This window comes from Podarcis raffonei, chromosome 10 (assembly GCF_027172205.1).
Source record: "Podarcis raffonei isolate rPodRaf1 chromosome 10, rPodRaf1.pri, whole genome shotgun sequence".
In the NCBI taxonomy this organism is placed as follows: Eukaryota; Metazoa; Chordata; class Lepidosauria; order Squamata; family Lacertidae; genus Podarcis; species Podarcis raffonei.
The window spans coordinates 60,459,392-60,480,613 of NC_070611.1; the positions used below are offsets into that span (position 1 = coordinate 60,459,392).

Genomic DNA, 21,222 nt, shown 5'->3' on the forward strand with positions numbered 1-21,222 from the left:
AAAGCTGTTCTCTGAAACCATGAGAGCTAGAAACTTAGCAGGAGTGTAGATAAACGGATAGACAAATGTAACATGCTGTTTATGTATTTCTTCACCTTTTTAAAACTACCTGAATGAGGGAAGAACTTGCGGAAGCAGCAGATCTTCCATATGGTCAGGAAATGCTTCTGCCTTACCTGGAATCCAGAGTCAGGATTCTGATTTGGGCAGAGCTCTGGACACTGGAGAGCCAGCGTGGTGTAGTGGTTAAGAGCGGTAGTCTCGTAATCTGGGGAACCGGGTTCGCGTCTCCGCTCCTCCACATGCAGCTGCTGGGTGACCTTGGGCTAGTCATACTTCTCTGAAGTCTCTCAGCCTCACTCACCTCACAGAGTGTTTGTTGTGGGGGAGGAAGGGAAAGGAGAATGTTGGCTACTTTGAGACTCCTGAAGGGGAGTGAAAGGTGGGATATCAAATCCAAACTCCTCTTCTTCTTCTTCATGCTCACTTTAAGCCTGAACTGCAAGACTTGTTTGCCAGAGCTTGGAATAAAGGGATGCAACAATGTTTTCTTTGTTCCAAATGGCAAAGATCTTGTTTAGAGTGCCGCTTTGATCTTTCACCCGAGGTTCTACAAAGCCTACTAAAGTGCAGCGTGCTTTCTTTCGACGCAGCGTGAGTCATTTGCAAGTGTGCTGCAAAGTGTGCTGCAAAGTGCTTGTTAGCTTTAAACGGACCTGAGCTGTGCTGTGCAGTCTTCTGCACTGATTTAGCTGCTGGACTCAAAGACTTAACAGTTGATAGCAATGGTTAGAAAACTCCCGCGGAGTTAACAGTGACCAAAGGGAGAGAGAGAACATCAGATCAGAGTTCGTTGTGGGAGAATAGAAATCCGCCTTAGCATTGAGAAATTCCCACCTGACAAGTCTACATACGTAGTGGCCAAATAGGAAAACTCTCCCCAAATGGCATTGCTACAGTTGGTCACTTCTGCCCACTTGTGTGTGGCCTAGAATAGACAAATAACGCAGTGCCCACTTGCGACAGTTCTATATCATGTCCAAGCCACCAATCTCTCCCAGAGCGTTGAGCAAGTTATTGAGAAATGGGAGGCATGGGGGTGGATTTCGGGCACATTAGGGTCTGTGGCAAATTCTTCTGTGTGGTTTTATCCCACGCCTCTGCAGAAAACGAACCACATTTTGTTCTGCTTCTCAGTTTCCCAGAGGGTGTTTTAGAAGAAATAATAATAATAATAATAATAATAATAATAATATGCTGTTCTTTGTTATTTATATAAAACTATTCTTGCAAAGAATGAGAAAACAGGAATTACAGCTTCCCGCAGCGCATAGTTGAACTGTGGAATTTGCTGCCACAAGATATAGTCAGTGTCTTTAAATGGAGGTTAGGTCCAGTCGTGGCCGACTCTGGGGTTGCGGTGCTCATCTCACTTTATTGGCCAAGGGAGCCAGCATACAGCTTCCGGGTCATGTGGTCAGCATGACTAAGCCGCTTCTAGTGAATCAGAGCAGCGCATGGAAACCTTCCAGCCGGAGCAGTACCTATTTATCTACTTGCACTTTGATGTGCTTTTGAACTGCTAGGTTGGCAGGAACAGGGACTGAGCAATGGGAGCTCACCCCGTCACAGGGATTCAAACCGCTGACCTTCTGATCAGCAAGTCCTAGGCTCTGTGGTTTAACCCACAGCGCCCTGATAGCAAAATCAGGAATGCACCAGGAAAGGAGAAATAGGCTTGTGCGTCAACTCAAGGCAGACCCTCGTATGACCCCCCCCCCGCAATGGTTCCTTATTACAACGTTTTGTTAGAACTTTGGTAAATGGCATCATCGCTGTCATTCATCAGGTGGCTCATTAGCGACATTTAGCAACCAACGCCTTGTAAGTCTAGCAGCAACCAAAGCTAAGCAGTCTTCTTTGTGTTATCTTTGGAACCATTTTTCGCCGCCTTGCACTGCTTTTTCACTTAACTAGAGGCAAAGATGAGCAGATCAACATGTGCGTAGGAACGTTTTGTGCAATTGAAGTCAAATTGGATGAAACCACAGATTAAATGTAAGAGGTGACTGCCGGCGCCGAACTCAGCCCTTTTTCTGTAGCTCATTCTTTGGCTCTCTGAAAAGCCTTTTTGGGGTAGTTGGGTTGTCAATCTAAAACAGAACGTATATATTTTAGATAGAATATATCTATTTATCCCCTGCCATAGTAAGCTCCAGTTTCCCCCCCTCTCTGAAGAATCTGACACTCGGGACGGCATGCCTTTAAGTTAAAAGCCCTGAAATAATTGTGCCTGCGAACACCTGATACAGAGCCTTGGCTTTTGTTTGGCTCAGTGTAGCCAAATTGCCTACAGGCTTTTAGCCATAAAACATATCACTCATGCTGTGTGTAGGCCTGAAGCCTCTTAAGCATAATTACAGCAGAACTTTGCAGTGCCAGAAATGTTAAATATCTTGGCAGTGAACTTCTCTTTGTAAGAATCTTACCCAGGGCCAGATCTACAGGAGGGCAACTAGGATTCTGAGGGTTAAGAAAACTGCTTTGTATCTTCACTTTTGTGAACTATTATTTTACACTTCTTCATATTTATTCCCTGCCTTTCTTTAATTGTGGTACCCAAGATGGCATAGATATGGTTTCCAGGTGGCCTTAGCATCCAGGCACTGAGCCGATGAGGCCTGCTGGTTTCAGCCAGAAGATGACCTGGTGCCTCATCATAGTCAAAAGAAATAGTTTCTTAGGGCACCAGGAGCAGTTTGGGTTAAATTTGCCCTTTCAGAACCACAATAGTGACAGTGCTATATTGGTTTTGTCTACAAAGGCACTTCAATATTTTCAATGCCCTTGGACATACTATTTTCCTCATGGTTATCTGCAGGGAAAGATGAGCTCCTTTGTATATGAGGGATAAGTTAAAGGCGATTGGTTTTGTGTCGCTGTATGTTTCCAAACTGTTTGATCATGCTTGGTGCTGAGTGTAATCCAAATAACGCAAATATTTCTGTTATTCTCGGAATGTATTCAGAACTTTCAGAATTCCAGGACATTTTTACACTGCAATCTTCCCAGTTTATTGCTTATTCTTTATGCGCCTTTTGATCATAAAATACTTCAAAGCCGCTTACAAAAAGTTGGAGCAAAGACATCAGTCTTAGCCATTTTATGAAGTGGGAACAGGGATGGGCTGAAGGGAGGAAGTCAAATGGTTTTGAAGTTGAGGTGTATGGAAAGGAGGTGGGACTCACAGCTGTCCATGGAGGCACAGGTCAGTTCTGTATCCAGGGCAGCTGTCTACCAGCTCCATCTGGTACGCAGGCTGAGACCCTACCTGCCCGCAGACTGTCTCGCCAGAGTGGTGAATGCTCTGGTTATCTCCAGCTTGGACTACTGCAACATGCTCTATGTGGGGCTACCTTTGAAGGTGACCTGGAAACTACAATTAATCCAGAATGCGGCAGCTAGACTAGTGACTGGGAGCGGCCACCGAGACCACATAATGTAGGGCTTGAAAGACCTAAATTGGCTCCCGGTACATTTCCGAGCACAATTCAAAGTGTTGGTGCTAGCCTTTAAAGCCCTAAATGGCCTCGGACCAGTATACCTGAAGTAGCGTCTCCAACCCCATCGTTCGGTTCAGCACCGAGGGGCTTCTGGCAGTTCCCTCACTGTGAGAAGTGAGGTTACAGGGAACCAGGCAGAGGGCCTCCTTGGTAGTGGCTTCTGCCCTGTGGAACGCCCTCCCACCAGATGTCAAAGGAATAAGCAACTATCTGACTTTTAGAAGACATTTGAAGGCAGCCCTGTTTAGGGAAGTTTTTTAATGACTGATGTTTTAATGTATTTTTAATCTCCTGTTGGAAGCTGCCCAGAGTGGCTGGGGAAACCCAGCCAGATGGGTGGGATATAAATAATAAATTATTTTATTATTATTATTATTATTATTATTATTATTATTAGAGACCTTCCTTATTCATGGCTACGTGATATTGTGAGGTTGGTCAACAGTTATATGTTTGCAAGCAGGGGTACTGAGGCTGAGAGGTGGTGACTCGCCTCATCGCAAATGATAGTTTGGTTTCCATTGGTTAGAAAGGAAGTTCAGCAGCATATTTTTTAATTGTAGAAAAGTGCTTGGCAAAGGTATGCTGCAAATCCCCCACTTTGAAGAAAGATCCTTTCTGCTGTGCATGGTATCTATCCATCCAGCAAGTCTATGGAGACGTTGGCGAAGTAGGAATGTGGGGCATCTGATTCTTGTTAGCTCTGTTCTCCACATGCCACACAGCTCAGCACAGCACATCTTTGGGAAGCCAGGTCTCCCCTCCCTCCAAATCAGCACAGTTTATTTCAATTAATGTGAAATTTCACAGTCAGCTCTTGTTTGGTGTGGGTCTTTCTTTCACACGCATGGCTTTCTGGTTGCTAGCAATAGTTAGTCCACCAGCTGGAAAAAGGGGGGAAGGAAACACTCCGTGGGTATGTATCATCTAGGAAACGCATGCAGAGCACTTTTCTGTTGGTTGGGTAGCCTGCTCTCTGGTAGAAAAGCCACCACAATGGGGACATTTCTCACCTCTCTTATTAGAATATGGATATAGCTGTGCAATCTAATTTGAGCACAACCTACTAGAACATAGGATTGTGAAGAAGAGCCCTGGTGAATCAGGCCCGTCTAGTCCAGCATCCTGGACCAGTGGCCAATCAGATGCCAATCAGAAGCCTGCAAGCAGGACCGTGGTGCAATGCACACAGGGGTGTTACATCCCAGTTTTTCCTCTCAAGGTGAAATGAGAAGTGCTGCCCCACTCTGTCTCCCTGCAGTTCCCTCCTCCTTTGCTGGGCCACTCGCCTCCTCTGGCCCCACTGTACCGCCTCTGCCAGTGGTGGGGAAGTGGCCCTGCCATAGGCACCGATTTTCTGGCAGATATCATTTCTTGCGCTGCATAAGGTCTCACGAGATCTGGCATGAGGATTTGGTGCTGTTTCTCTGACAGCAGTTGGGCGGCTGCTTCACCCTACTTCCTGGGTGGGCTGGCCCTGAATTAATACATTATGGAACAAACTCTGTTGACCGCATGTCATATTCCACTGTTGGAAGGGCTGTCTGGTCCAAGTCAGCTTAAAGATAAATAACTGTAAGAAGGAAGAACAGGCGGTCCTTTGTAGCAGCACATCAACCCTGAGAGATTAAGAAGGCACATAGTCACCTGGTCACAATCTTCCCCACTGCTTGGAGATGAATTTCTTTTTGAACGAAAGTAATTGTTTCTAAATTTGCCTCTGTTCATATGAATTCACATTTGCCAATTTTATGCAAGTGTCTATCTTTCTGTCCTTTTGGGGGGGGGGCGGGGAGTGATTAACTTTCTCTTTTGGCAGTGTATGACTGGCCACCCTAGCATCAAAATTTATTCCATTCCAAGCAAGGTATATACTCCATAACTTCCATGTTTAGTTTCTTTTATTTTGCCAGTGTCTGTGATTTCCAGTTCTAAATTATCCCACTCAGACAGCAAAGGGATTTACAATACCAGGCCAAAGAGATTTTTGGTGCTGCCACTATGTTTTATATGACTGTGCACAATACAAACTAACGTGGAGAACTGAATTGGAGACTGGGAAAATGAGAAATTGAGAGAAGCTGAAAATGGCGCATTTGCCATCCGTAAAAAACAGAAGTGTGATATCCCACCTTTGGACATGTGTATCTTTTGGGTGGTCTGTGGCAGAGGTTAAAAAAGGCTGCCCTCTGAGATCACTGAGTCTTAAACCCATCGTAGATGCGGCAACCCAGCAACCCATTGTAGACTTCGCATATTGAGCACATTACTCGCTTTGGCTTTGGGATGCTTCCAGCAAAGCCCTTTTATCTTTTCGTTGGAGGCAAATTTAACATTGTTTCAGTAGCTGAAGGTTTTATTTTTGCTCTCTTTACAGGCTGCCTTGCCTGCAGTTCTTCCTGAGATATAAGCAGGAGGCAATTTATAGACTTGCTGCAGATGTGTTTTGTAGAATCAGCTTGCATTTCATGCTATGAAGCAAACGATCAGTCTTTCTACCATTTTTTTTAAAAAATAGGGCCTGCCTATAGAAATTGGTGGACTTTATTCAACAAAGTAGCCTATAAATACATAAAGGAAAAGTAAAATTTAAAGTTGAATTTAAATTTAAAGTTGTACACAGCAAGGTGGTGATGTTTAGAAGAAAAGTTCAGATTTAAGGCCTCTAGAATTGCTCAGAAGTGGGACCCCGTGTGAAGTCTTCGTTGATGTTCCTCGATGTTCCTGCATGGGTTCGTTCTTCACACTTTAGATATTTCTACCTCACAGACTGGTGCATGTGACACATCTATTATCTATTAGAGGTGGATGGATAAGCCAATTTCTCTTCCATGTCAGTTTTCCATGTGCTCAGTCATAGCTCTGTATTGCCCTATCTTTTTGGTTTAACTTGCGCACATTTGTATGCATTTTCTTGCTAGATCACACATTTTTGTAAGCTTTACTTTCCCCCTTAAAATACCTAGAACTTCTGTACACAATTTTAAATTTATGTGTGCAGCTTTGCACTACAACTTCATTGCAAAAATCAAATAAGTGCTTAACCCAATAGGTAGCTGTGCTTTAAGCCACATGAGAAGAACCCTACTAGATCAGACCAAAGACCTGCCTGGATTAGCATCTTGCTCTCACATTGGCCAATAAGGGAAACTTTCAGGTAGAACATGAGCACAGCAGCACTCTTCCCCACTAGTGGCTCTTGGAAACTGTTATGCAAAGGCCTACGGTCTCTAATACTGGAGAATCTATAAGGCACAAACCAGCAAATTAGGTTGGTTTTGCTTTAAAATGCAGAACAAACTAATTTCTCTTTCATCGCTATTAGCAAGAATAGCAAGAGCTTTCCAGGCAGGGCCGACCCACCCATTAGGCAACCTCCTCAGATGGTGGGATTGCCAGGGGCAGCAGATCCTGATGTCAATTTTTCTCCCCCTCTTGTTCCTGATGTAGATCTTCACTCACCCCTTTTTCCCTGGTGGGCATGGGTGTGCTATTTTGGGCTTTGCCTCAGGGGCCAAGCTGACTCAGGCTGGCCCTGTCTCCGGGCTTGGGGCAAGGGTTTCTCCCAATTATGTTACCAGGCTTTAAAGTCAAGATGTTGCGGGTTGAATTTGGAACTTCCTGCATGCAATGCATGTGCTCTACCATTGTAGTCTCATAGGGAGAATGGACAAGTCTTCACATGAAAATTCACGGTGTGCATCTGAACTCATGCAATTGGTGGCCCTTGAATATGGTCCATTCTAGCACCCAATACAGACTTCAATTCAGCCCTTAGTCTGTGATGCTGTGATTCCCCAGGAGACATTCTCCATTTCCTAGCTGCTTTGCCAGGCTTGAGCTTCTCTGAGCTATATGTTTGCCAAGATGTATTTTTAGATAGGAAGAGATGAATTAAATTTTAAGAATAGATTTGTAAACAATCCAGCTCTGCATCCAATTAATCCATGAAGCTGTGTGTTCCCCCCCTTTTTTTTGCAATCTGGTTGGCGTATGTAATACTTGCGCGCGAAGTTCATTGGAAACAAAACCTGCATCTTCTCCGTGCTGTACCTACCTCGGCGGTCTGGATTGAGACATTTTGGAGCTTCCCTAAGACAAATAAATACTATTAAGTGTAATGCAGCTGATGGGAACAGACAGCTCAAAAGAGAGAACAAGCAGCGTCAAATCACAGAGCCTTGACGGGCAGTCAGAGCAAAAACCTACGGCTCCGAGTGGAAATAGCCGAAATGTCGAGAAATTTTGTTGCCAGTGGCCAAAACCAGAATGCCTCTTGAGGGAGGAGATTGATAGCTGGTGGTGTATCCCATTTTATTTTTAGCAGGATGTAAATACAGATATTAAGGGCAGCTAAGAATTCCAACCACTTCCTTGGCTTCCGGTGTGTACATCGCATTAGCAAGTTTAGCAAGAGAAAGGGCTCCTCTTTCCCAGTGAACCTATTCTATGTGTACGTACTGCAATGACTATAACAACACAACAACTGCCTCACTGGAACAGTCTAAGGTCCTTCATGACGTGCAAACATTTTCTTATAGGTACTGGAACAAGCAGACAGAGATGTGAACTTACTTGATTCCCACTTCCTTAACCGATACATGAGCTGAACTACAGCTCTCCTTCAAAATCTACATTTCAGATTTGGTGACGGGAGTTCTCCCCCCTCCCCCCCCCAAATCTCTCTCTCTCTCTCTGTGTAAAAAAACTAGGGTCAAAATGTTGAAGTCATGAAACAGTATCTGGAGGCACTTCTGGAAGGAGAGAGGCATTACGGTAAAAGAGGGCATACCTGCCTTCTCAGTCCCTTGGCCGGAGGTGATGACATCAAGGTGTGTGCAAGACGGAAAGCAAACCATAGGCTGGTAGGTTTTAGACTGAATTGAGAAAAGGACCACCTCAGCGTACATGGCTCGTCTTGCGTACAGCTTATGCAAGACAAGTTGCCTGACCTATCTGGACCTATTTATCTGCTTGACAAGCCAGCAAGCGTTCAAAGGGCTTCACGCACATTATCTCTGTGGTTCTTACAAAAGGCTCAAGCAGGGCTTTGGTTGATGAAACCAAGGGCCCGCCTAGTTCAGCATCCTGTTTCTTACAGTGGCTGTCCAGATGTCTCTGGGAAAACCCAAAAGCAGGACATGAAGTCCACAGGCTTCTCCTGCCGCTGCTCCCCAGGAACTGGCCTTCGGAGCTAAGCTGCTTCTGAACACGGAGATTCAGAGGCGAATGGCATGTTTATGCTTCATGCCCTGCATGCTGTTACATCCTCTGTTTTTTCTGTAATTAATTACACGGGGGGCAAGGCATGTGTGTCTGTGTGTGTATGTGTCTATGTCCCCAGTATGCTAAGAAGGGAGGGGTTATTCCTTCCCCAGCCACAACCCCTCTCTGAAAATGCTCCCTCCCCCTGGTATGGCATATTAAAAATGACTATATAGAAAGGAGAGCCAGGCAGCCAGGCTGATGTAAAAACAAAAGTGCAGTTGAAGAGGGCCTTTAGATTTATTCCAGCTATGATTCTCTTAAGGCAAGGTTGGGGGTGAGATTTTCAGGCTCTCTCTGCTATGCATGCAGAAAGTGCATCTTCAGGCAGGACTGGGAAAGATCCCTTGTCTGAAATCCAGGAGAGCTGCTGGCCATCAGTGTAGACAATATTGGGCTAGATCAAGTGTTTCCCAAACTTGGGTCTGCAGCTGCTTATGGACTACAATTCCCATCATCCCTGACCACTGGTCTTGCTAGCTAGGGATGATGGGAGTTGTAGTCCAAAAACAGCTGGAGCCCCAAGTTTGGAAAACACTGAGCTAGATGGACCAGTGGATTTGACTCCGTAGAAGGCAGCTTCCTGTGATCCCATTATCCCTGACCATGGGCTCTACTAATTGGGGCTGATGGGAGTTGGAGTTCAGAGGGACCCTGTTGATCTACCCCTGGTTTAACGAAGCAGTGCACTTCCTGTTCCCGGTTGCACCATATATGGGAAATGCCCCGAGCAAAGAGCGAAAGAGAGAAGAGTGCTCTTATCTCACAACATCCTCCTTTCAGCTGAATATTTAATAAGGCATATCAGATGGTCAGGAGTGCAGAGAAACCTATCATTATGGAGCTGTTTTCCCAGCGGTGACAAAATAGCTTGCAGCAAGCAGATGTTCAACCAGGGAAAAAGTTTGTTAAGAGACATGCTGCAGGTAGAGAGAACGTTATCTCAGTGTGGATTGTGCAAGTTGCATTCTGGAGAAGGGCATTGTTGATTTGACATCCTGGGTTGCTTAGAAAGGAGGCAGAAGTGAATGTTTGCCCTGGCTGGGGAATATCTCACTTGCATGGAATGTTGCAGGGGCCCACAGCATGCATTATGGAGCCTTGGTGGGTCCCAGCTTCATGATGTTTGATAACAAGTGTCTGCCTTTTGCAGTTTATGTGTTTATTAAAAGAAACACACATGTAGCAACGGTCTGGATGTGGCAGGCACAGTTAGCCAGGTGAAGTATGAGGTGTCTGTGAGGACCAAATTAAGCATTACCTTTTATTGATTGACCTTTATTTTATTTATCTCTTGCATTTCTTCACTAGACCTAAAACTAAGCGCATGGCTGGCAGCTGTATGCTTTGTTCATATCTTTCCTTCTGTAATATCGGGGGTGGATGAAATGCAAAATGCTGCAGTGCCAGGATATCTAAGTTGAATTAGAACTCCCTTTTTGGGTTGGAGAACTTTTTTGCGAAATTCTGGGAAGTGTGACTATTGAAGGACAGGTATATTTTGGTTTGTGTGTTGTTTCAGGAAGGGCAAATTAGATAGGATTGTATTAATATGCAAACCCAACCCAATTCCTTCCCCCATGATATTCATTTTCCTCTAGCTGGCAACATCACCTACCAGGGCCAGATTTAGGTTTGATAAGGCCCTAAGCTACTGAAGGTAATGGGGCCCTTTATATGTCCAGCTGTCCTTTGTCAACAACCAATTGTTGCTGTTATTTGTGTTGCATATATGCTATATGGTACTGTAATTTATGGACCTAATAGGAGCAAACCAGTGATATTTTAGGTAGCAGGCTAGCAGGAGGGGCCCATTACTTATATCATAGGAGCCTACACAACACAAAACACTGTTGCTGTAAGTAGGTTTTATTGTATTTTTTTATCTTATATTTTGGAAATGTACATCCAATTTTTTTCCTTTAATTTTTTTTGGGGGGGGCCAAGAGAGTAGGGCCCTAAGCTATAGCTTGTTTAGCTTATACGTAAATCTGTCACTGGGTGGGAAACTTTTATGCATGGCTTCTAGGGCTCTCAATTTTTAAGTAAAGCAGATTCCCTGCTGCAGATGCTCACCCAGAGTTGGTGCCTCATTGTTTTGAATGCCAGGATAGGGCTCTGCTTTAGCCCTTATTCGTACCAGATCCTTCTCATTTAGGGTCAAGGTTTTCTGCTTTGTCTCTGCTTTGAACTCTTCCAACCGCAAGGGCTGCCCTGCTGACACATGCCTCCTCCCACTTTTTCTTCTTTTTATGGCAAGGTCTCACCAGCAAGATTAAAAGAAACAGTTGTGGTGGAACAAGGGGCAGGGGCAAACCAACCACAACAAAAGCTTGCGCCGTGCCAAAGCCAAGAAACACAGCATGGGAGCATAGTTTCCACTCCAGCTCTGGCACGTTAACGGCAACATTGGCTTTTAAGTTTCTTTTGGAACTCGTAAAGCCAGGGTGTGAAATGTCTGCTGATACAGCTTTTTCTCCCTTTCTCACTCCTCCCCCTTTGTGTGTTTTCCTCCTCCTAAGGGCAGCTTCCGACATGACGACTCCATGGAAAAGGTGTTTTTGCACCAAGCTGTTGGGAAACAGCCACATGGGTTCATTTTGGAACTTACAAGGCCCTTGATGCTCCTCAACGCCTGACCATCCCTCCTGGAGCACCTCATGACCCAACACCTTTCACCTTTTCCCATAAAGCCTTTCACTTAACCCTTTGGTTCCTGCCTCCATCAGAAACAAAACCAGGGAATGTTAAAGGGACCCCTGACAGTTAAGTCCAGTCACGAATGACTCTAGGGTTATGGCGCTCATCTCACTTTACAGGCTGAGGGAGCTGGTGTTTGTCCACAGTTTTTCTGGGTCATGTGGCCAGCATAACTAAGCTGCTTCTGGCGCAACAGAACACTGACATCAGAGCAGCACACGGAAACTCCATTTACCTTCCCGCCGGAGTAGTACCTATTTATCTACTTGCACTTTGATGTGCTTTTGAACTGTTAGGTTGGCAGGAGCTGGGACCGATCAACGGGACCTCACTCCATCGCGGGGATTCGAACCGCTGACCTTTTGATCGGCAAGCCCAAGGCTCAGTGGTTTAGACCACAGCACCATGTTAATTGCATGCAATTCCTGGCAATCACCTCTTGCTTTGCCACCCTGCTCCTTTCCCTTCCCTTCTCTCTTCTTGTAGACTTCCCACTCTGGCCATATATCAGATTGTAGGCTTGCTGGGTACAGAGACCTGCCTTCTTTCTCTTCTTTTCTGTTTTGCTTCCTCCGCACATTCGTTGGTAGTGTTGTACAATAGTAGAAACTCTGTAACCTTAGAAACAGTCTAATGCCGCTGAATGAACAACAGCAAAAAGGTTTGCAGGCTCACAATTGCTCCAGGATGGATTGAATAAAGGCTCTGACCTCTCCCAAATGGTCTTTTGCAGGTTAGCCTACCAAAGAAATGACGACGACGAGGAAGAGGCTGCCAGAGAACGCCGCAGGCGGGCCCGGCAAGAAAGACTGCGGCAAAAGGAAGATGATGACTTCACAGGGCAAGTGATAGAGAAGCCTGAAGTCAATGCCCAAAACAAGTAAGACTCAAATCTATGACTCTGTTCTCAGCTTGCCTGACAAATTAGGGCAGAGAAGTGTCAAGTAATGTAATAGCTCCTGCTCAGGGGTGACCTGTCCTGTTTTACCACCTGAGGCAAAAGGTGAATGTGCCATCTTCTGCTGCTGTGCCCCTGAGATGGCTGCTTCACCCGGCCTAATAGGTGGGCCGGCTCTGTTTCTGCTGTTTAACCCAATGTTCTATATCAGGCATCCCCAAACTCGGCCTTCCAGATGTTTTGGGACTACAACTCCCATCATCCCTAGCTAACAGGACCAGTGGTCAGGGATGATGGGAGTTGTAGTCTCAAAACATCTGGAGGGCCGAGTTTGGGGATGCCTGTTCTATATCATCTACTCCCTCAACTGAAAGAAATGTTTAGTGTAATAGAGGCACCAGTAATCTGGAACACAAAGCGTATTTTTAAAAACAAACATTTGATTGAAAGTATGGAAGAGAAGAGGGCTTCAAGTTGAGCAGCCCTGGTAAGTACAGTCAGCATAAGCGTTCAAAGCAAAGATACAGTGCGGATTGTAAGGATTGGATTCATGACTAGGAAGTGAACATACGTTTGGTTTGCATAATTGCATTTGTAAACAGGTCCTCCTCTCAAAAGGAAGCCTGTGTGAAAGGAGGAGGAGGAGGAGGAGGAGCGAGATGCTTGTTTACATAACTCACTAAGAGGGAACCAAACTTTGTCAAATTTATCACATCTGGCAACACTTCCCCTAACTGAAATCAAACAGACACCTACAGTTCTGATATTTAAGAACATAAGAAGAGGCTGCTGGATCAGGCCAGTGGCCCATCTAGTCCAGCATCCAACCAGAGGCCTGTGGGAAATTCTGCAAGCAGGACCTGAGCTCAAGAGCATTGTTCTATCCTGCTCTTTCCAAAACCTGGTATTCAGAAGCATTGCTGCTTCTAGCTGTGGAATCAGAGCATAGCAGGCATGGCCTATAGCAGGCATGGCCAAACTTGGCCCTCCAGATGTTTTGGGACTACAATTCCCATCATCCCTGACCACTGGTTCTGTTAGCTAGGGATGATGGGAGTTGTAGTCCCAAAACATCTGGAGGGCCAAGTTTGGCCATGCCTGGCCCTATAGTCATGAATGTCCCTCTCCTCCATGAATTTGCCTAATCCTCTTTTAAAGCCATCTAGATTTGGTGGCCTCCTATGGGATATAGAAGTACTTTCTTTTATCTGTCCCGAATCTTTCAACATTCAGCTTCATGGAATGTCCATGCATCCTAACATTTGTCGCCACTGAAAACATTATTGTTTCTCCAAATGTTTGTAGAGAATTCATTTGATTTGTCCTGTACAGTAGTACCTTGGTTCGCGAACGGCTTAGTTGTCGAACAAATCGGCTCCCGAACGCTGCAAACCCGAAAGTGAGTGTCCTGGTTTGCGAACCTTTTTCAGAAGCTGAACGTCCGCAGCTTCGGCTTGAGTGCAGGAAGCTCCTGCAGCCAATCGGGAGCCACGCCTTGGTATTTTAACAGTTTCGGGAGTCGAACGGACTCCCAGAATAGATTAAGTTTGAGAACCAAGGTACCACTCTATTTTATGATTTTTCACTTTGATGATATTTTACTGATTTCATTGTGCTCCTCTGTGAGTTGGCGGCTTATAAATATTAAGATAAAGAAAATTAATGTAATAGTTGACGTAAAACCAAAGCACTTTGTTGTGGCTGAAGGCTCACAGAGTATCACTAATTTTGTGTCTTATGTAGCATTGAAGAAGAGACCAAAAGTACTACGACAACAGTTACCACCGTTACAAATAGCCAAGGGGATGGGGATGATGATTCCGTGTTCTTGGAGAGGCTGGCCAGGAGAGAAGAAAGGCGCCAGAAGCGTCTCCAGGAAGCCATGGAACGCCAGAAGGAGTTTGACCCGACAATTACTGACGAGAGCCTGTCACTCATAAGCAAAAAGGAGATGAACAATGTGGAAGAAAATGAGACCCCAGAGAAAGATGAAAAAGTGGACACCCATAGGAGACGCTATGAGGTAGAGGAAACTGAAACCATCACCAAATCGTACCAGAGGAACAACTTGAGACAGGACGAGGAAGACGAGAAGAAAGATGAGGAAGACAAGGAAGAGCCTCAAGACGAGAAGCCAAAGCAAAGAACCCTAGAGGATAATCAGGTAGAAGTAACATCAGAAAAGGAAACAGTAGACAATGCAGAAGAAGCTGTGGTGGTAGAAATAAAACATTTTGAGGTAAACGCAGATGAGGGAAAAGTAGAAAACGGCACCGATGCCCTAGCAGTTGAGGAGGAAGCAGGGAGTGGGGAGGTAATAAATATCACCGTAGCCTTAGATCAAAAGACAGATGAAGAAGATGAAACAGAAGCAGAAAAGAAAAAATTAGAGGAGAAAGAGAGGCGTGAGAGAGAGGAAATGGAGAGGGCTAAAGCAGAGGCAGAAAGGAGGGCTGAGGAGGAGAGAGAGAGACTCGAAGCAGAGAAAAGGGCAGCTGAGGAGAAAGAGAAGTTAGAGGCAGAGGAAAGGGAAAGGATCAAAGCAGAGGAAGAACGGAAAGCGGAGGAAGAGAGGAAGAGGATTGAGGCAGAGGAGAGAAGGGCTGCCCAGGAGAAAGAGAGGCGTGAAGCTGAGGAGAGGGAAAGGGCTAAGGCGGCCGAAGAGAAGAAAGCTGCTGAGGAAAGGGCAAAGGAACAGGCAAAGAGGGAGGCTGAGGAACGGGAGAGGGCGAAGAAGGCAGCGGAAGAGAAGGCTAAGCTAGAAGAGGAAAGGTTGAAGGCAAAGCAAAAGGCTGAGGAGACCAAGGTAGATCAGGCCAAAGGGAGGAAGGGAGAAGAGAAGAAAATAGAAGACAAACAGGTAAAAGAGAAGAAAGTACAAGAGGAGAAAGCCCCGGCAGCTTCCCTGAGAAAACAGGTACAGTAAACATTTTGCACTCAGTCAACTTACGACACTTGTGTTTCGTGGGAAATGTAATGCATTTTACCAAAACAAAACAAAACAAAATGGCTGGATTGCGACTTGCTCACAGTCATCCCTCTGCACTTTTGACCACTAACTCTTGCAAAAAAAGGGAAAAAAATATTATTATTATTATTATTTGTTCTTAAACTTATTGCTTCCAACTCTGGCTAACATAGTGCATGGTGGTGCATGTCTGTTTGTTCCCTTCTTGGCTCTCAGATCTTCCAGTGGGATTTTGTGCATGATCTGAAACCCTCACCGTCTCTTTTGCCTTCTCTTTCTGCGGCTGCCAGTCGGCCAGGGGCAATAGCCGGGCGCATATGCAAGGTACAAAGGCACGGCATGGGCGGGCTGCGGACGAGCACCCAGCAAACGATTGTGGCGGGAGTGCCAGATAAGCACCCTTGAGTATTAGAGCCAAGCACAGACCGAGCTCTGCTGGGCTATGCGCAGACACGGGGCACTCCAGAACGGAGGGAAGAGAGCACGAGCGTGCAAGAGGGATGTGGAAGTCACTGTGCTACTACCCGGAGGGAGTTGTGTTGCACGGCGGCAGCAGCAGTGGCACGGAACCAGGGGGTATGTGAGCACAAGCTTGGTTGACGCCGTGACAGATGGGGCAGGGTTTGCCATGGAAATTGATCTTTTCGTCTTGCGGAAACATTGCAAAAGGGGGAAGAGAAAGAGGTTAAAGTGGAAGATAAAAAGGAAAAGCCTCAAGATGACAAACTCCGGCCGGCCTTCAAAAAAGAGGAGGTAACTAACCTGTTGCTTTGGGGAGGGGAGCATGTGGGAAGCAGAACGGAGCCACGGACATTCGTAAAATAAGCTCAGAGGAGAGTCACTCAGCGAAAATCAAAGCCATTTAATGTGCCTTCCAAGTGTAGGAGCACCTTGACTCCAGAGCACCGTTTTCCACTGGGGAAAAGGAAAGGAAGGTCGCAAGAAGATAACGGCCAATAGCAAGACGTGAGCTGAGTCAAAGCTTTGTGAAAACGGGTGTGTGTGGTAAAACAGGCATGAGGCTACTTTAGCCTGCCGCAGCCTTAGCTTGCATCCAGGTGTATGATGAAACAATCGCATTCCCATTTTACCAAAGAACCAGCTTCAGTCAACCTCAGCCCACATCCCTGTACAGAGTGCAGGATGTGGTCTTTGGTCCTGTATTTTTAGTAGGTTAAGGGAGCATCTGGTGTTGGGGTTCTGGACTGGCACCGACTAACCTTCCGTTTCTCAATTTCTCCCTCCATTTCCTCATAACTTCTTTTCCTGGAATTGGTAACTTACTCTATTAATGATGGATACCCCAAGAAACCTTTAGCTCCTTAGTCTGAACTGAACTAATGATTTTCCATTTCATCATATAAAATATGCAGACTCCAGCTTCCTCCCCCTTGTTGAAAAAATACATTTTTTTACAAAATACAGTGCATTGCATTTCTTCTGTAAACACAGGAGCTGGTGCCATTGTGTTTCACTGTATGGTAAGTAAAGAATATTGGGCCCCAGAGCATTATTCCCAAACTCAGGGTCTGGCTCACTTATGCAAGAACCATAATGTAGGTTTCGTTTGAGTGAATCTTTCCATTTCAGTTTCTCGTTTTTTCCCCAGTCGTTAGTCTAGTTTGCATTTATTTTTAAGTCCTCATAATTCTGAATTTATCCCAATGACCATTTTTTTTTTGTATTTAATTTTGCTTAACATACACATACTTGCAAACAATTTCCCACCAATCCATGCCTCTTTATACAGTTTGCCTGAGCATATGCATTTTTGAACACATTACTTGAGTGGTGAACCACACTGCAAAATTCGGAGAAAGGATTGTTGTGTTTTGGTTCACCTGCAAATTGGGTATATTTGACTTGAAATGTAAAGTAAATTGGCTTTCTCCCTGATCCCTTTTCACTACCCATGGTCCCAGTTCCATGAGGATCAAACTGGCAAGTATGATCTGTTGCCTGACCCATAAAACGAAGGATTTACCTGTGTGCTTTTAAAGCAAGCTGAGAAAAAGCTATATTTTGGTCAGTTCCCATCCTTAAATGCTAAATGAAGTGTTATGTGTTGTTGGCAATTAACTGATGAGCTTGACCATTCATCAGTTTCTCAGGGAAAAGCAAAGCTGTGAAAACGGGAAGAGATTCCAGTTCACAAGGGCAACCATCGTTCTGTATCCAGTTCAGTTTACATCCTAGAATCAGTTAGGTTCTCTAGGCTACCTTAAAATTCTGGGTGTGCAGAGCTGGCCTGCAAACGTCGTACTGAAGCAAGCTTTCTCATGACATGATATTTGTGGTATTTCCTGCTTCCAATTTGGCTAGACATGCTGCATGAACCACATTTTATTTTCCTTTTCTTTATTTACAGAGTCTCCACCCCCCTTTTTTCTTTTTAAAATGCATTTATGTTTACAAGAGGATAAGCTCTTAGTCTAAATTGTGGTCGTAAAAGGCTCACAACTTTCTTTGGAGAATTTTGATCTTGAAATCCAGTCAGGATTTGAATTGTCCAAAAGAAGTATTCAAGAAATCCAGATTAAAATACCACGCATTATATATTCCCTCTAAGTCAGCTGGTTGCCAGTCAACTGATTAAGGAGCTGTTGGTAAATTATATACATTTTAACTGAAAATTAAGTGATCACAAATGAGTTTGCAGGATATCAAAAACTTGTCTAGGTGTCTTTGGGGGCAGGAATATTAGAGGAAGTGTGAAACTGAAAGAGCAATGCTATATATACCTACTCATAAGTAAGTGCCATTGAATTCATTACACTTGTAAAGTGTTGTAGAGTTGCAGCCTCAAACTTACAAACTTACAAAAGCTACCATGTGTTACTAGATTTGGGTTGGAGTTCTGCCCTCCATGATGGAATCTGTTTCTGATGGGGTTTCCTGGAAGGTTTCTTTATTTAATTATTTTTTATTTTTATTATATATTTTTAGGAGGGCTTTAGAGGACATTGCAGCCTGGTGGTGGCTGGTTAGTGGTATTAGAGAAGTGCTTCCAGCTTTTGTATTTTTATTTTGTCTGGGTCCTTTTTCTCTCAATTGATTTGTTAAAAAAATGTTATTGTCTTTTTTTGCAAGCATCTTGAATATCAATATTGAGAGAAAGCTGGGGAAATATTCTAACCCCCCCCCAAATGAGGCAACTGCTATGATGCAACAGTTGAAACACTATGTTGTTGTATGTCTGGGTTTCATTTCTACCCTGAAATTGGAATAAATGTGTAGTAGAGCCATCTTGACATATCCTCCCCCCCCACAAATATATTTGGCAATCTCCAAAATTCCTTTTTCAAAGATTTTAGCATTTGTTCATGGTGAAGGTTGCTCGGTTGAGTCAAGGGAGAACATTTGCATTTTTGCTCACTGCCATTTCAGGTTTGCTTTGGCTGCTAGTTTAACTGATGTTCTTCCTGAGAATACAATTTCTCTTATGTGTCAGAAGAGAGGTTGTGTTGTTTTTTTTTAATGCTGCACGGTTCCAGTGAGCATCCAGCCATGATGACTCAGTGTGCTGTAGGGTCAGTCTGTCAGCCGTGGACATAAATGATGCTAATCCCTAATGATGCTTTTTGGGGTGGGAAGGACTTTGCAAGGATGTTGCATCTGGCTGAGAATATCACTAGGCCAAGAATTGTGCAGCAAAAGGGAAGAACTCCACTTGGCTTGCCTTTGGCACTGGAGCTCAACCTGAGCAGTAGAACTGCTTACCGTATTTTTCGCTCTATAACACGCACCCGACCATAACACGCACATAGTTTTTAGAGGAGGAAAATCCGTAGGCATGTCACCCGTAGGCATTTCCTCCATAACACGCACAGACATTTCCCCTTACTTTTTAGGAGGAAAAAAGTGAGTGTTATGGTGCAAAAAATACGGTATATGCTTGCGCAAAGCATATGGAATGGACTGCAGCTCAGGCTACCTGGTTTGCTTGAACAAAGTCTCAGGTTCATTCTCTGGCAACTCCAGGTAGGAAGGAGAGACCGCTGTCTGAAATCCAGGGAAGGCACTGGCAGTGAGCTAGATAGACCAATTGTCTTGACTTGATGTAAAACAGCTTTCTGTGGTCCTATAGGTATGGTGGAGTCATGTCTGCACCTAGATGCGCCTGAAGCCATTAAAACCCATAATCTGTGCATGGCACAGGGAACAGGAGTCAGTGGCTCACCTTGACAGGAGCAGGACATCCAAGTTGTGGCATTGAGCACAGGTGGTGTTATGTACTGAGTTGAATAGGATCCAAAAGGCAGCAGTCTGATTGGTCCTAGAACAATAGGATTCAGAATGCAACAGTCTGATTGGTCCTAGAACAATGCAGCAGTATGATTGGTTGGCAGGAACTACCCAATCATGCTCCAGATAGAAGTGAATCCACAACCTGATTGGCTTACAGTAGAATTCCGGAATTAGCCAATCATGTGCAGCCCATTGTGTAAATAATGTATATAAAGCAGATACTTTGAGGGGACATTCATTCATTCCTCCTCACCACTATGAGCTGAATAAAGAGCATGAAATCACTTCGTGACTCTGAGTATATTTCAGTGGCTAACCCACAGAGCAAAAACTGTTGTCATCCCTTGAGGCCCTTCCTTTTGTGCCTCCTACACAAGAGGTCTGGAGGATGGCAACACAAGAGCAGGCCTTTTCTGTGGTGGCTCCCCATTTGTGGAATGCTCTCCCCAGGGAGGTTGACCTGGTGCCTTCATTACATATCTTTAGGTGCCAGGCAAAAACATTACTTTTCTCCCATTCTATGCCCTTTTAAATGTGTTTGTGGGAGGTGAAGTTATTGGTTTGTTTTTGTTTTGTTTCATTAGGTATCTTATGTTCTCATTTTGTATTTTTTTCTGAACCGCCCTGGATGAAGGGCGGCATACAAATTTAATAAATAATAAAATAAAAAGCAGTGACTGGTTACAGTTGGAAGGGGTGTGCGACGAAATGCCTCTCCCAATTTCCCTATCTTTTTTTGCACAGAGCAAAGTTGGAGCTGGCATTTCCGTAATTTTTTTGACGGGTTGTAGCGTCATCAAGAAGCCAGTTACAGTGGACGCTCGGGTTGCGAATGTGATCTGTGCGGGATGCACATTCGCAACCCGCAGCGGTGCGCCTGTGCATGCGCGGGTTGCGATTTGATGTGTCTGCGCATGCGCAAAGCGCGATTTAGCGCTTCTGCGCATGTGCGACCGCCAAAACCCAGAAGTAACCCATTACGGTACTTCCGGGTTTCGGTGGTCCGCAACCCCGAAAAACACAACCTGAAGCGTCTGTAACCCAAGGTTTAGTGACTGTTTAGTGTACAGTGGTGCCTCGCAAGATGAACGCCTCGCAAAATGAAAAACTCGCAAGACAAAAGAGTTTTCCGTTTTTGAGTCGTTCCGCAAGATGAATTTCCCTATGGGCTTGCTTCGCAAGAAGAAAGCCCATAGGGAAATCTCCGGGGACCTCTTTTAAATGCTGGCGGTGGGGAGCAAAGCCTTTCGCCCCCCTCCGGCCTTCAGAAGAGGTCCAGGAAGGCCGGCGGGGGCCGAAAGACTTTGCTCCCCACCGCCAGCATTTTAAAAGCGGTCCGGGATAGCAGGGAAGTGCGCTGCGCTTTCCCGCTATCCCGGACCGCTTTTAAAATGCTGGCCATCGGGAGCAAAGACTTTCGCCCACCGCCGGCCTTCAGAAGAGGTCCTGGACCTCTTCTGAAGGCCGGCGGGGGGCAAAAGTCTTTGCTCCCCCCGCCTGCCTTCCCGGGACAGCGGAGACTTCTCCGCTGTCCCGGGGTGATCTTAAAATGCTGGCGGGCGGCAGCGAACCCTTCGCTG

General features: G+C 45.2%; 1 protein-coding gene across 12 annotated transcripts in view; it reads left to right on the forward strand.

Moving 5' to 3' along the window:
- CALD1 (caldesmon 1) overlaps positions 1-21,222 on the forward strand; it is a 182,673-nt gene that overhangs the window by 139,184 nt on the left and 22,267 nt on the right. For 8 of the 12 annotated variants that reach the window (XM_053407364.1, XM_053407365.1, XM_053407363.1 and 5 more), the window contains 3 exons: positions 12,262-12,408; positions 14,170-15,343; positions 16,064-16,147. In XM_053407364.1, coding sequence (XP_053263339.1) covers positions 12,262-12,408; positions 14,170-15,343; positions 16,064-16,147 — 1,405 coding nt within the window. The remainder of the gene's footprint in view (positions 1-12,261; positions 12,409-14,169; positions 15,344-16,063; positions 16,148-21,222) is intronic. The other 4 variants (XM_053407371.1, XM_053407372.1, XM_053407375.1 and 1 more) reach the window with 2 other exon arrangements.